General features: G+C 44.5%; 1 protein-coding gene across 3 annotated transcripts in view; it reads right to left on the bottom strand.

The window, feature by feature from the left end:
• NT5C2 (5'-nucleotidase, cytosolic II) overlaps nucleotides 1-16894 on the bottom strand; it is a 109032-nt gene that overhangs the window by 19075 nt on the left and 73063 nt on the right. For all 3 annotated transcript variants that reach the window (XM_040437990.1, XM_040437988.1, XM_040437989.1), the window contains exons 5-10: nucleotides 16312-16407; nucleotides 5210-5301; nucleotides 4154-4211; nucleotides 3927-4020; nucleotides 2233-2286; nucleotides 1875-1958 (exon numbers count right to left, since the gene is read on the bottom strand). In XM_040437990.1, coding sequence (XP_040293924.1) covers nucleotides 1875-1958; nucleotides 2233-2286; nucleotides 3927-4020; nucleotides 4154-4211; nucleotides 5210-5301; nucleotides 16312-16407 — 478 coding nt within the window. The remainder of the gene's footprint in view (nucleotides 1-1874; nucleotides 1959-2232; nucleotides 2287-3926; nucleotides 4021-4153; nucleotides 4212-5209; nucleotides 5302-16311; nucleotides 16408-16894) is intronic.

Below are 16894 nucleotides of genomic sequence, written 5' to 3' on the forward strand. Positions count from 1 at the left end.
GAGGCTGTATCTCATCTCGTATCCAGGCTAGAGGCTGTATCTCATCTCGTATCCAGGCTAGAGGCGGCCCAACAAGGTCCTAGAGCCTCTTTTAATTGTACAGTTTTGCCCAATAAACTTCTCCTTTTGCTCTAATATTGTGATCACTTATTTTTGCTACTTGTAAATAAGGTTTTTCATACATTTTCGGAACTCTTTTTGGCAGATGTACAAAGGATTTGTCTCCATAGCTCAAGGAGATTTCTGAACTATACTAGGGCCTGTTCATATACATTTCTCAGGAGATGGCAATCTTCATCATCATGGTCGTGACTTTTGGATTTGGGTCATTTACAAACAATGCATTCTTACTTCGAACCTCTGTTAGGCTACTTTCACACTGGCGTTTTGGTTTCCGGATCAGTTTGCATTATAATTAATTCTGAATGAAAAAAGGATCCACTCAGAATGCATCAGTTTCCGTCTCCATTCCGCTTTGAAGTCGGACACCAAAACGCTGCTTGCAGCGTTTTGGTGTCCGTCTGACGAAACGGAGCCAAATGTTCTGACACACAATGTAAGTCAATGGGGGCGGATCAGTTTTCTCTGACACAATCTGGCACAATAAAAAAACGGACCCGTCCTCCATGGACTTTCAATGGTGTTCAAGACGGATCCGTCTTGGCTATGTTAAAGATAATACAAACGGATCCTTTCTGAACGGATGCAGACGGTTGTATTATCTGAACCGATCAGTCTGTGCAGATCCATGACAGATCCGCACCAAACGTGAGTGTGAAAGTAGCCTTAGGAAGGAGTGCACGTACATGTGTAGTCAGGTGACAAATCCTATTTCAAGTTAAAGTAAACCTCCGGTACAAGAAAAAAAAAATTAAATCATATTACAGGGGTTTTCCTTTAGATAGGTCATCAGTATCTGACCGGGAAGTAGCTCCGAAACTGGGAGCCCCACCGATCAGCTGTTTGAGAAGGCACCGGCGCTCCAGCCTTTTCCGCGATCACCAAGCACAGCGCCGTACATAGTATAGTGGCTGTGCTTGGTATCGCACCTCATCCCCGAGCTGCACCTAGGCCATGTGACCAATAAACGTGTCGGCACATGGCCTAGGAAAAGCTGGAGAAGGCAGCGGTGCTACTGCGAGTGCCAATGCCTTCCTAAACAGCTGATCAGCAGAGGTCCCGGGTATTGGGCCTCCACCGATCAGATTCTGATAACCGATGAGGTCATCAGCATTAAAGTCTTGAGAAAAACCCTTTACTGGGTAACAAACAAAAGGACTTGCACGGTGTCCTCCTTTTGATCTTTTAGCTGCAGATCTGCCAATTCCCAGGCTCCTCCTCTGCCATCCAAAATGGCAGCAGGATTCTCAGACTACCTGATGCATAGTGTGCATTATCCTGCTGCCCTAGGATTGGCCAGCACTACTCATGTGAATAGTGCTGGCCAATCCAAGAGCAAGGCTGGACAAGCAGGAAGTATATTGGACTACCAAACGCATAGTCTGAGAAGCGGTGCGGCCATCTTGGATGGCCAAAGAGGAGCTTGGGAATTTGCGGATCTGCAACAAAAATGATGAAAAGGAGGTCACTGTGTTCTCTTGGTTTCCCAGTTAATTTGATTTTTTTTTTTTTACTTGAACTGGACAGTCGCTTTAAGCTCCAACTTAAAGCCACCTTAAAAATATATAAAAAATTGCTTCATTTCTTAAAAAAAAAAAAAGAAATTTCCAATTCCCATCTTGCCATGTAACTAATGTTATTGTGTAACTCTTCCTTTATCCTGTCCCTATGTTCAGCTCACACAGAGAGAACTGCACGTTCTTCCCCGGTGCCCTGGCAACAAAAAGCGATGGAAATGTTTAATTAGCACCTACGTGGGTATATTTGTAGTCGCTGTTTGTCACCAGAAAAATCTTTCCCACTTCATTCATGCGGCTCAGCAAGAGAGGCAGCTTATGCTGGAAGTAGAAAAAGAAATGGCAAAAGTCAATATTCAAATGTAAAAAAAAAAAAAACTGTTAATAAAAGAAAAATAATAAAAATATTCTATTTACCTATAAATTTCCCAATGCTAAATTGAACTAAATAAATAAATAAATAAATAAATAAATAAAAACAACAGAAAACTGGTAAATCTGGAAGATCACACGACCTTCTCTGGAATGTTACACTCCGTGTATCGCCTTTTACCAAGAATTGTTACATTAAGGCCAAGGAAAAAAATACACTTACGTCTTTCACCACATACTTTGGCAGATTCTCCACAGTCTTCTCCTTGAGTGACCCCTGGAAAACAAAGATACAGAAATTCAGGGTCCTGTCAGCTGGAAATTCCCAATTTAATGTATAGACGACAATATCAGAGCTGCTAGCAAGTTATTTGAAGAAGTCAAGCGACACAACGGGCCACCACCGACTTATGATCGGGACCATGGGGGTGCTGTCAAGGTCTCTGTATTAATGGGAAGAAGCGCGCTGCATGCTGCACTGTTCTTTCCTTAAAAAAAAAAAACATGGAAACCTTGACGGCACCTCTACAAACTGGACAAAATGCCAATGTGAACAAAGCCTTAGGGTACGGCAACACAGTCGGGTTTCTGCATGCAGTTTTAAAAGTCAAAATCAGGAGTGGATCATAAAAAGTATACAGGACAAATACAAATTTTTTTATTTTTTTATTCACCCCTGGTTTTGGCTTCCAAACCTGATGTATGTCTGTTGCCAAAAAGGTGTGTCCCTACAAAGTCTGAGGACGGAATGGACAGTTTCAGACACGCATAGTGTATTGATTACTGCATTTTTTTCGGTTCCTGTGTCTTATGGGGTGAATACTAATAAGCGGGCGCTTCCATTATAGTAGCACTCATTAGTACCGGAGGACCGGGAAGCGGTGAAGGCTCTGTACTCACCGCTTCCTGGTTCTGGGCTGTGCTGTGGCTGCGCACAGTGTGAGGGCGCTCTTTGGCCTCACGCTGTGGGCGTCAGATCACAGCACAGCCGACATCAGGAGGAAGAAGATCTCTGGCGATGAGGAGCGGCGACGTCTGGAGCAGGAGAGGTAAGTGTTTTATTTTATTTTATGTGCTCTGAGAGGCATAGGGGCTGATATGAGGCAATGGGGCTCTTATCTGAGGTCTAATTGGGAGTCATTCACATTGGGGTCTGATCTGACGTCTTATTAACATTGGAGGTCTTAATTGGTGGTCTGACCTGAGGTCTAATGAAAAAAAAAAAATTCTTATTGTCCTCTAAAACCTTGGTGCGTCTTATGGGCCGGGGCGTCTTATAGGGTGAAAAATATGGTAATTCATTTCCAGGAACAACAACAGAGGAATGTTACAATTCTAGCAAAAGATGCTCCAGCGCTGTTATTTCGTTAATTATGCAAGTAATTAGTTAAAGAAGTTTGCAGAGACTTTTATACTGATGACCTATCCCGATTTATCTGATCGGTGGGGGTCCGACACCTGGGACCCCCGCCCACCATCTGTTTAAGAAGGCACAGACGCTTGCAGTAATGCCATTTCCTTCCCACAGCTTAGCCTAGGCCATGTGATGCCACGTTCATTGGGCACACAGCTGTATAATGTACGGTGTTGGGCTTGGTGAGCTGAGAAAAGGCTGTGGCGCTGGTGTCTTCTCAAACAGCTGATCAGCAGGGGTCCCGGGTGTCGGACACCCACCGATCAGATACTGATGGCCTATCCTAAAGACCCTGACTCAGCAGCTGAAGTAACATTTATCTACTGCAACCACCACTGACCGCTAGGATTCATGCCATACATTAAGAGTCCATTCACACGTCCGTAGAATGGGTCCGCATCCTTTCCGCAATTATGCGGAACAGGTGCGGACCCAATTAAAACCCTTTTAAAGACACATCGTTATAGAAGGCAATATACTGAAGCCGAGGATGCAGGATCTACCTTGTAATGAACCCAGTCCACAGCATCCCTGACATCTTGGAACATGCTGCGGAACGACATGAAGAGGTCTCCATCTTTAAACCCCTTTTCGCAACTGCAGTATAAAAGAAAAAGAACGCACTAAGAGACTATGAAGGTGAAAAATAAAATCATTATCACAGGTTAAACTAAAGATGATCTTGTATAAGGCCATTAGCACTAATAATACCTTATAGAGGAGTCCTTACCTAGTGTAGCGGTCACAGTTAGTAAAGAAGTCAACCAGGCAGGCCAGCAGGTAGGTTTCTGGGAGGAACAGAAATATTTCAGTTATTGTTCAACCAGCAATGAGATCTATAAGCAAAGCCGTATGGGGCAGGGTTTCTAATCCTGCCTAATATTCAGACGGTGTAAACTGAGATTAGAGTCTAAAGATACGCCAGATTTATCACAGTGGTTCATGCTAAAGGTTAGGCGTTTTTAGACACTTTTGTCTGATGTTACACCACCTATTGGTTGGCTTCCTTTCAGCACATCTAGATATTCACCCCCTTTTTAGTGAATGAGAGCAGCGCCCAAGCTCCGTCCACTACACACCGTAGGGAGCGATGTAGTTCTGGCGCCAGAGCTACAAGGCAACAGCTGATCAGCAGGGCGATCTGATATTGATGGCCTACCCTGTGGAGAAGCCATCAAAGTCCTGGACAACCACTTTAAATGCTTCATTACCATTTTATAGATGTCCTTGAAATTCTGGAATAAAATCCAAAGTAAATATTCTCAAATTAAGCGCCAGCGCAGAAGAAATACATTTCTGGGTCAGACGCTCTGCATTACATAACTCCTTGTTTGCACAGACACAAGGGGTTGACACAGATTTCGATGTTCTTAACAAAGATTTTGTTACATGTAGGTCGTGAAACAAGCTATCACCATCACCTACCGTACTTTGTGTCCGTCCTGAAGAACAACTGATTCCCAATTCTACGGCTATCCCTGCCCTATACATGATCTCAAACATTTCTGATGTTCGCCCTACATCAATCACCAATTTTTATTTTTTATTATTATTATTTTTTTGTTTTTAAGTGACCCTCAAGTTTTACCAGCTAAGACAAGTCAGGTGATGTCATCAGTTGAGGTGCGTTTTGGTTTCTAGCTTGAAGACCTCCTGGAGAGTCCAAGAAAACCCTAATGTATGGTTAGTAGTAGTGCTCAGCGTTGACTGAGCCGCTCGACAGATTTTTTTTTATTCCTTTATGTTACAACGATACAAACCATGAGATGTGCAGACGTTTTATTACCTGGTAGATTAAATAGGGTGTTGAGGATATAAAACCGATCTGTGTCATCTCTCTGAATAAATTTATTTGGATACTGCTCCCTTATTTCAGGCCTGTGGAGAAGAGAAATGAATGTCATTATTTTTTTACAAACTACAGTACACTGAAACATTAGAGTTTTTTTCTAACCTGCTTTTATTTGCTGACTGTATATGTTTAAAAAATATATATATTCTTTACGTGTTATGGGAGCATCCTGGGTTTCTGCTTCAAGATGTGAACAACAGTTTCCACCCCGAAATGGGACTAGACGCCGGCACCAGGTGGTTGGGCTTACGGAAACAGCCGAGTGGGCTGGTGCTGTTGTAGAGAATGGGAGCTACCCAAACAGCTTATCAGAACAAGCTACACTGCCAAAGCATGTTCTGCTATGCTGTTTGTGTAGCGCCCATTCACTACAATAGGAATTATGGCTACAGAGGAGTATCGGCCGACTCGGCTGTTTCCACCTATGGCCGGTGCTTAGCCTCGACTCAATGTTGAAACGGCGAGATGAGACAACCCCTTTAAGAAACCAGAGTCAAAAACGACTCTGACTGCTAAGGGAGAGTTGTTGTGGTCATGCTCTGTGACCCTTACAGAGCTCACAGTACAGGGCTTTTGAGAGATTTAAAGGGGTTGTCTCACTTTGACAAATGGCATTTTTTTTTTAGGGATCGACAGATTATCAGAAGTACCGATATTATCGGCCGATATTCAGGATTTTGTACATTATCGGTATCAGCATCTAACCTTGCCGATATACCGATATTGTGTATAAAGCGAATACTAGTGAGCGCTTCCATTATGGAAGCGTGCACTAGAATGCATTGGGTGCCGGGAGCGGGGAAGAAGCGCAGCAAGCGCTTCCGATACTCAACCTCCCTGGTCTTCTTTGATGGGGCCCGCGCTGCACTGTCCTGACCCCGAACAGCGCCAGGACATAGTGCGCGCACTATGACCTGACGCTGCACGCTGTCAGGTGACAGTGCAGAGCGGGCCGGAGAAGACAGGGGAGCGAGACGCCGGACCTGGAGATGAAGAGGAGCCGAGGCGCAGGAAAGGTGAGGAGTTTTTTATTTTATTCATCTGAGGTCTGATAGGGGTTAATTTACATTTATAATATACTAGTGCCAAATGCAAATGTCCACCACCTCAGTGACTACTAACTAATATAATATAATTATGAAATATAAAATATCGATATAAATTATCGGCTATCGGCCTGAAAGTCACAGATTATCGGTATCGGCTCTAAAAAATTTATATCGGACGATCCTTAGCATTTATTATGTAGAGGAAGTTAATACAAGGCTCTTACTAATGTATTGTGATTGTCCATATTGCCTCCTTTGCTGGCTGGATTCATTTTTCCATCACTTTATACACTGCTCATTTCTATGGTTACGGCCACCCTGCAATCCACTTTCTCTACATGATATGCTATTTGCAGAAGTGAGACCGCCCCTTTAAATACTGAATAGAGATCTCTACAAGACAGTAAAGCAGGCCATACACCGTAGTGTGACCGGCTGGCCATCAAATGTGTATGGTGGCTCCCGACTCTTCCTTGATGGCAGATTTGGAGATAAGGATCGGATAGTTGAATCTTACCTACCCAATTCAACTGCCAGGCGTGTCTGGCAGTGGCTTCACAGATAATAACATGAAAAATAATAAAAACACAAAAAAAGAAAAAGCTAAAAAAGTTATTTTCAACAATATGTCATTTTCTACTGATATTTTTTTTTTACCACGCTCTGCTGCCATCTACATCCACAGAGATCAAACATCTTGCCCTATGCGCTTTTTCGCATTTATATACAGATACTAGCAGAAGGACCCGGCTTCGCACGGGTATATTTTATCTATTTTATTTTATGTTTCCGTGTGGCGTAAAAAATATCAGTTTCCCCCCATAACAGTGACCTCTACTGTACCCGTCCCTTTAAGAATGACCTCCACAGTGCCCGCCCCTTTAACAGTGACCTCCACAGTGCCCGTTCCCTTAACCGTGACCTCCACAGTGCCCGCCCCCTTAACAGTGACCTCCACAGTGACCTCCCCCTTAACAGTGACCTCCACAGTGCCCGCCCCCTTAACAGTGCCCTCCACAGTGCCCGCCTACTTAACAGTGCCCTCCACAGTGCCCGCCTCCTTAACAGTGACCTCCACAGTACCCACCCCTTTAACAGTGACTTCCACAGTGACCGCCCCTTTAACAGTGACCTATTGACTGATAAGGGACATGTGACCGTGTGTACAGTCTAATTATGGCTGTATTGTTATGAAAACCTGGATAAATTTAATATGAACTTATATTGACTGACACACATCATATGACTGAATATTTAAGGACATGCAAACTGCTAAAACCTGTGATCAGTTGTTATGGAAACCTGGAGTAGGACCTGCGAGCTTCTATTGGCTAATAAGGGACATGTGACAGTTTGGATTTAAGTGAAAGGCTTGCTGGCGTCTATTGGCTAATGCAGATAATTTTTTAGGAATATCTCAGGAACGGTACGTCCTAGAGAGCTGGGTCTAAAACCTTCCTGGACACCTGATGTACCTGTGTGCCAAACTTGGTAAAGATCGGTCCAGTCGTTTGGTCACGCATAAAGAACGTCCAGACAGAAACTCATTTATTTATATTATATATATATATATATATATATATATATATATATATATATATATATATATATATACACACAGTACAGACCAAAAGTTTGGACACACCTTCTCATTCAAAGAGTTTTCTTTATTTTCATGACTATGAAAATTGTAGATTCACACTGAAGGCATCAAAACTATGAATTAACACATGTGGAATTATATACATAACAAACAAGTGTGAAACAACTGAAAATATGTCATATTCTAGGTTCTTCAAAGTAGCCACCTTTTGCTTTGATTACTGCTTTGCACACTCTTGGGATTCTCTTGATGAGCTTCAAGAGGAAGTCCCTTGAAATGGTTTTCACTTCACAGGTGTGCCCTGTCAGGTTTAATAAGTGGGATTTCTTGCCTTATAAATGGGGTTGGGACCATCAGTGGCGTTGAGGAGAAGTCAGGTGGATACACAGCTGATAGTCCTATTGAATAGACTGTTAGAATTTGTATTATGGCAAGAAAAAAGCAGCTAAGTAAAGAAAAACGAGTGGCCATCATTACTTTAAGAAATGAAGGTCAGTCAGTCAGCCGAAAAATTGGGAAAACTTTGAAAGTAAGGGCTATTTGACCATGAAGGAGAGTGATGGGGTGCTGCGCCAGATGACCTGGCCTCCACAATCACCGGACCTGAACCCAATCGAGATGGTTTGGGGTGAGCTGGACAGCAGAGTGAAGGCAAAAGGGCCAACAAGTGCTAAGCATCTCTGGGAACTCCTTCAAGACTGTTGGAAGACCATTTCAGGGGACTACCTCTTGAAGCTCATCAAGAGAATGCCAAGAGTGTGCAAAGCAGTAATCAAAGCAAAAGGTGGCAACTTTGAAGAACCTAGAATATGACATATTTTCAGTTGTTTCACACTTGTTTGTTATGTATATAATTCCACATGTGTTCATTCATAGTTTTGATGCCTTCATAGTCATGAAAATAAAGAAAACTCTTTGAATGAGAAGGTGTGTCCAAACTTTTGGTCTGTACTGTGTATATTTATATATATATATATATATATATATATATATATATATATATATATATATATATATATATATATATATATATATATATAAAGAGAGAGATATACAGAAGACTTCAAATACTGATCACGGTCTTGTCAAACCGGGACATGGCTGCAGTCACAATCTTGCCATTCCCCATCTCAGCCTGCATTAGTAATCAGATTTTTCTAAAAATAAGTTTAGGAGAAGAACCTCTAGAGCTCCATATCTAAATCCCACAGGTCTGTGATCTGTCGCTCAGTTTCCCAGGCTCGCTGGATGATGATGATAAAACGATGTGTTGACTTTCTTTATTAAATAACTAAAACAGGGATATAATTATTGATTTTCAAACTGGGTCCTAAGCCAAAAGGAGCCTGCCAGCTCTCCCTTTAAAACATCTGCCACATTGTGAGGCTGAAGCAGCCTGATCACATGAAAAAGGCAAACAATAGGCCCAGCAGGTAGAGGGGACCTGTAACAAAGGACCACGTTACAAAGTAAAAAACATCACAGATAACATCTGTTTGGTTCATTGTGGCGAGTGCTGACATTAACGATGCTTCCTCATTGTACAATACCTTCCCAGTGATTGCAATGTAAGGCTGCTTTCACACTCTGTTTTGCAGTGCCCTTCGGAGGTATACATCAGGATCATTTCCCGACATATCTGCAGCAGATGCCCCTGTATAGGCATACATCACCCATAGGTTCCCATGTTAAAAAAATATATAAAAAATGCCACAGGGCAGCACAATTGTTTTCACCAAAACGACAGACACCATTATAAGTCAAGGCAGTCTGTTAAGGGGTGTTGGTGTCTATCGTACAACAGATCTAGCAATGGATTGCGGTTTCAATTTTTAACAGATACCATGACACCAGAGCCGCTTCCATCACTGACTAGGTAATTATACACATGTACAATTGCAATGCATGTACATGTGGAAACCAGATAAAAGAATATGTAACCGACCACTCAAAGGAAGGGACTGGAGGAGGTTGCCCCTTAAACAGTACCAGAGTAAAAAAAAAAAATTTGCATAAAGGCTGTGCTTCTTTGTACAATCATAACTGTGAAGGAACAGTTTTTTTCAGCCATATTACTCCTTGTTTCAGCTGCACAGCTAGATGCATTTCACTCAGAAGCAGGGGCATCCCCCTTCTGCCAGCACTGTACTACTGTGACATAATTTCCATTACTTCCCCCCTATGTTTGTTTTCAGCTCTGGAGCTCACAGAACAGATAAGGAGGGGGAAATCACACAGGAACAGAGGAGGCTCCTGTGATGTCTTGAAGCAGTGTACAAGCAGTTCTTTAATCAGGCTCAGGATCTAAGCTACCTCTGACACGCTCCCACTTCCTTTCAGCCATCTTCTGAGTCTCTGTTACTAGGAACGGCTGTTGTCTGACAACAGGCAGTGGACTGCAACTTATGTGGCCATGACTTTACATCTTTTTTCAGGTGGATGCAGGCAGGTTTTATTAAAATGAAGCGATTTAGAAATTTGCTACGTACAGTCAGGTCCATAAATATTGGGACATCAACACAATTTTCAAATTTTTGGCTCTATACACCACCATAATGGATTTGAAATGAAACGAACAAGATGTGCTTTACCTGCAGACCGTCAGCTTTAATGTGAGGATATTTACATCCAAATCAGGTGAACGGTGAAGGAATAACAACACTTTGCATACGTGCCCTCCACTTGTTAAGGGACCAAAAGTAATGGGACATAATAATCATAAATCAAACTTTCACTTTTTAATACTTGGTTGCAAATCCTTTGCAGTCAATTACAGCCTGAAGTCTGGAACGCATAGACATCACCAGACGCTGGGTTTCATCCCTGGTGATGCTCTGCCAAGACTCTACTGCAACTGTCTTCAGTTCCTGCTTGTTCTTGGGGCATTTTCCCTTCAGTTTTGTCTTCAGCAAGTGAAATGCATACTCAATCGGATTCAGGTCCGGTGATTGACTTGGCCATTGCATAACATTCCACTTCTTTCCCTTAAAAAACTCTTTGGTTGCTTTTGCAGTAGGCTTTGGGTCATTGTACATCTGCACTGTGAAGCTCCGTCCAATGAGTTCTGAAGCATTTGGCTGAATATGAGCAGATAATATTGCCAGAAACACTTCAGAATTCATCCTGCTGCTTTTGTCAGCAGTCACATCATCAATAAATACAAGAGAACCAGTTCCATTGGCAGCCATACATGCCCACGCCATGACACTACCACCACCATGCTTCACTGATGAGGTGGTATGCTTAGGATCATGGGCAGTTCCTTTCCTTCTCCATACTCTTCTCTTCCCATCACTCTGGTACAAGTTGATCTTGGTCTCATCTGTCCATAGGATGTTGTTCCAGAACTGTGAAGGCTTTTTTAGATGTCATTTGGCAAACTCTAATCTGGCCTTTCTGTTTTTGAGGCTCACCAATGGTTTACAGCTTGTGGTGAACCCTCTGTATTCACTCTGGTGAAGTCTTCTCTTGATTGTTGACTTTGACACACATACACCTACCTCTTGGAGAGTGTTCTTGATCTGGCCAACTGTTGTGAAGGGTGTTTTCTTCACCAGGGAAAGAATTCTTTGGTCATCCACCACAGTTGTTTTCCATGGTCTTCCAGGTCTTTTGGTGTTGCTAAGCTCACCGGTGCGTTCCTTCTTTTTAAGAATGTTCCAAACAGTTGTTTTGGCCACGCCTAATGTTTTTGCTATCTCTCTGATGGGTTTGTTTTGTTTTTTCAGCCTAATGATGGCTTGCTTCACTGATAGTGACAGCTCTTTGGATCTCATCTTGAGAGTTGACAGCAACAGATTCCAAATGCAAATAGCACACTTGAAATTAACTCTGGACCTTTTATCTGCTCATTGTAATTGGGATAATGAAGGACTAACACACACCTTGCCATGGAACAGCTGAGAAGCCAATTGTCCCATTATTTTTGGTCTCGTAACAAGTGGGAGGCACATATGCAAACTGTTGTAATTCCTACACCGTTCACCTAACTTAGGTGTTAATACCCTCAAATTAAAGCTGACAGTCTGAAGATTAAAGCGCATCTTGTTCGTTTCATTTCAAATCCATTGTGGTGGTGTATAGAGCCAAAAATGTTAGAATTGTGTTGATGTCCCAATATTTATGGACCTGACTGTACACCTTTTTCTATTAACTGAAATTACATTGCATGAAAGTACAGGGACTCTAAACGGGACGCATACTGGATATTCAGTTTGAATACAGTCACGCCCTATGGTTTGAATCTGGGTATACGGATAAGGCCACGGTATGTTCTTGTGAACATGTGTTATGTATTTGATTATGTGAGTGGCCCTCTGCAGATGGAGTTGCTGATGCAACAAATAATCTCACATAGGAAGTATCTACTTAGAGGCATAGGCCATTCATTTATGCTATGACTTAGAACTCACAGAGTTCGAAACACGTAAGCTTTAATTTGGATGTGCACACCAGGTTTTTAATCTACAATTTTTTTTCTAATAAATCTTCTTTTTTTTATGTTTTTGCACACAATTGCTACCACCCTATCCCTGTATTTTGGAATATTGTTTCTATCATGGGGTCCGCCTGGAGTTTTTTCCATGCAGCATGTGCGCCTGGCCTAAGGACTTTGCCACATGGTGAGCTGTTCACAAGTTATTTTTCATAAATATTAATTTTTTATTAAAGTGTACTTTCAAAAAACTTTTGATATGTCATAGTGAAATATCAGAGGTTTTAATCAGTGGGATATGCGTGCGGAGACTCCCACCGATCGCTGAAACGAGGAGAAAGAAGCGCTCACATAGAGTGCTGTCTCTCCTTACTGCTGAAGACAAATTCAACAAAGTCTATGAGCCATGAGTGGGGGTCTCAGCACTCGGACCCCCACTAAATCAGATTCAAAACCTTTCACTATCACTGACATATCAAAAGTATTTTTCTAGTGAATGGCATTGGGGGACACAGCACCATGGGTATATGCCCAGCTGACACCAGGAGGCTGACACTAGAAAGGAAAAGTGTTGGCTCCACCTAGATGGGCTATACCCTCTGCACAGACACTAAACTAACCAGTAGTAGTCTAGTGTTCGTAGGAGGCAGACATGACCTCCTCTGTTTTCTTGCTGCTTTTTGTTTTTTATTTTATTTTTTCTCTTCTGCAGGTCATGGCCTGCTGCAGGATGGGGCTCCATCGTGAATATACACTTTAGTTGCACCCCCTGCGGGCGCGTACTCCGAGTACCTTGCCGATCACCCATTACTCCATCCGCAGTGGCATGCCGGCAATCCCACATGTGTGCGACTTTGCCGAAGGGGTGACCCTGCGGCGCCTGAAGACACCGGACGGTGAGTATTCTCCCCTGCGTCCCTGTCCCATGGGGTTCAGGGTTAGTTCACCTCTTTTGGCCAGGGGGTGGGAGTCACTTTATTCGGGGGGCCTGGGGATGTCCCCCTCTCCCCTTGTTTCCCCCCTGTTCTTCCGGGGGATTCTCCACACTTGTGGGGGGGCCCTTTTTTCTTCTCTTTCTTGGGTAATCTTCCTCCCTGGCCACCCCTTATACTTTAGTCCCTGGCTTCTGCCTGGGACTAGGTCACATCTTCTCTGCCCTGTCCTCGGGCCCCAGGTGCTTCTTTTGCCCCATTTTTCCCCTCCCTGAGCGTCGCTTCTCCTCAGGAGCCCCCCCTCCCCCCACACCTGTTTTTTCTTTTCCGAAAGGGCCCCCGGTCTCCCACGGTTCCGTCTCGCAGACGGCGCACTTTTTCCGGCCGCTTCATTAATCGAGGCCCCGGCTTTTTCCTCGCCTAGGCCGCCACTTTCGCATGGAGTCCCTCAGGTCGGTGATTGGTTCTCTCGGGATGGGCGAGTTTCTGTCATCCATCGACATCAGAGACGCTTATCTACATGTCCCCATAGCTCTGTCTTATCAGAGGTACCTTCGCTTTGTGGTAGGTTCTCTGCATTTTCAATTCGTGGCGTTGCCCTTCGGCCTGGCGTCTGCCCCGAGGGTCTTTACTAAAGTGTTGGCTCCCCTTGTCGCACTTCTCGTTGCCATAATACCCTACCTGGACGATCTTCTGGTGAAGGCTCCGTCCCAGGAGGACAACCTGTCCAACCTCCACGTCACCCTGTCCGTGCTGTCCCAGTTCGGCTGACTGGTGAATCACTCCAAGTCCTTCCTTGTTCCCAGCCAGAGGATGGAATTCCTGCATGTGTGTCATGGGCCGGATGGTTGCCACCTTCAAGGCAATTCCTTACACCCAATTCCACACCTGGTCCCTTCAGCTCTCAATCCTTGCCTGGTGGAACTAGTCTCCGTCAGGCCTCGATCGCCCGATCCGCCTGTCCCCCCAGGTCCACCGGGACTTGCGCTGAACGTGCTAACCGTCTCAAATCGGCAGATCCTTCCTTCCCCCCCCCACTGGCAGGTGATCTCCACAGATGCCAGCCTGGCAGGTTGGGGGGCAGTCTTCGGGTCTCTCACAGCACAGGGTCAGTGGTCGATACGGGAGACCTCCCTACAGATCAATATTTTGGAGCTCAGGGACATTTACCTGGCCCTGTCCTGTTGGACTCTCCTCCGCGGTCATCCTGTCCGGATTCAGATGAACAACTCCACGGCGGTGGCTAATTTGAACAACCAGGGGGGCACCAGAAGCGCGGCAGTCAAGAAGGAAGCCTCTCGCATCCTGTGGTGGGCAGAGGGACACGTTCCCGCTCTCTCCGCTGTCTACATCCCCGGAGTCGACAACTGGGCAGCTGACTTTCTCAGTCGCCAGCGTCTCGACCCGGGCGAGTGGTCTCTCCATCCAGAGGTGTTTCTACAACTCTTTCAGCGTTGGGGAACTCCAGACGTGGATCTCTTAGACTCCCGTCTCAACGACAAGCTTCCGCTTTACGTTGCCAGGTCTCCCTTTTTGGTTTTTCACCAGGACAAGGTTGTTCTGCGCCCAGTTCCCTCCTTTCTTCCCAAGGTGGTTTCTTCCTTCCACATTAAATGAGGAGATTGTTCTGCCTTCATTCTGCCCCAACCCTTCTCACCCCAGAGAGAGCAGTCTCTCCACCCTCTGTATGTGGTTCGGGCGCTCCGGCTGTATCTCCAGTTAATGGAGTCCTTCCGTCAGTCTGACTCTCTCTTTGTCGTCCTTGAGGGCTCACGTAAGAGTTTACAAGCCTCCAAAGCTACCATCTCCCATTGGATTAGGTTGGCTGTCAAGGAAGCCTATGTGGCGAAAAGTCATGAGCCTCCCTTCCGGTTGACCGCTCACTCTACTAGGGCGGTCAGAGGATCATGGGCGGTTCGGCATCTAGCCTTTGCTTCCCAGGTCTGCAAGGCCGCCACCTGAGCCTCAGTTCACACCTTCTCCAGGTTCTACCATATCCATTCCTTGGCCTCTGCTGATGCCAGTTTGGGTTGCAAGGTTCTGTGAGCGGCTGTGCGCTAGGTTCTTCGCATGGCTGTTTCTTCCGATCCTCGGGGAATGCTTTGGGACGTCCCATGGTGCTGAGTCCCCCAATGCCATTTACGAGAAAAATTGATTTTTGTACTTGCCGTAAAATCAGTTTCTCGTTGGATGCATTGGGGGACACAGATCCCTCCCTTGTTGCTTTTTTATTTGTTCAGGTTTCCCGGGACCCTTTGATAATGGTCCTCTTTCTGGTTTAGGACATGTTGGCTTCACTGTTCATCAGTTTTTTTGATGCTCCTACTGCTTTCGGACCAACTGGTTAGTTTAGTGTCTGTGCAGAGAGGGTATAGCCCATCTGGGTGGAGCCAACACTTTTCCTTTCTAGTGTCAGCTGGGCATATACCCATGGTGGTGTGTCCCCTAATGAATCCAACGAGAAAAGGATTTTACGGTAAGTACAAAAATCCATTTTTAAAAGTACAGGTACACGTTAACTGGCATCTGTCAGCATATTTGTACCTATGATACTAGCTGACCTGTTACATGTGCACTTGGCAGCTGAAGGCATCTGTGTTGGTCCCATGTTCATATGTGCCTGTGTTAATATATGCAAATGAGCCTCTAGGAGCAATGGGGGAGTTGCCGTTACATCTAGAGGTTCTGCTCTCTGCAACTGCAGCACCCTCTCCACTTTGATCGACAGGACCAGGCAGTGAAAACATCATCACACCTGACCCTTCCAATCAAAGTGCAGAGAGAGGTGAGCCTCTAGGTGCAACATCAATGCCCCTGTTGCTCCTAGAGGCTCATTTGCATATATAAAAACTTCATTTTACTCAGCAACATGGACACATATGAACATGGGACCAACACAGATGCCTTCAGCTGCCAAGTGCACATGTAACAGGTCAGGTTTCATAGGTACAAATCAGCAGTAAGATCTCAAACAGGGTGGAAAGATGCAGTAAAATATCTAGCACAGCTGTACTTACCCTCTCATAAAGTTAAAGCCATGAGCACAAACAAGAATATTGCCGTAGGCGTCCACTTTCAAAAGATTCCCATATGTAGTATCAAACACCAAACCTCTGGGGAGAAAGAGGAGATTTTACTTATTAGCTCACAAACATATTCACAAAATATAAACCTTAACCACTGGGCAGACATCTTTATGTGATTCGGATGGTTTCTCCATATAGGTGCATATATACTAAATAATTTAATAAAATGATAAAATGGTGAGATGGAAACAAAGAGGCAGAATAGAGAGGGCTAGAGACAGACAATGTGAACTGAGACTTAGGGGTCATTCACATGACCGTATGAATAGGTCCACATCCGTTTCGCAATTTTGCAAAACGGATGCGGACCCATTCATTGTAATGGGGCCGCAAAAGATGCAGACAGCACACAGTGTTCCACATCCGTTGTTCCGTGGCCCTGCAAAAACAATAAAACATGTCCTATTCTTGTCCGCAATTGCGGACAAGAATAGGCATTCCTATAATAGTGCTGGCCATGTGCAAATTGCGGAACGCACATGGGCCAGTATCCGTGTTATGCGGACCGCAAAAC

Source organism: Bufo bufo, chromosome 6, assembly GCF_905171765.1.
Source record: "Bufo bufo chromosome 6, aBufBuf1.1, whole genome shotgun sequence".
NCBI classification, from domain to species: Eukaryota; Metazoa; Chordata; class Amphibia; order Anura; family Bufonidae; genus Bufo; species Bufo bufo.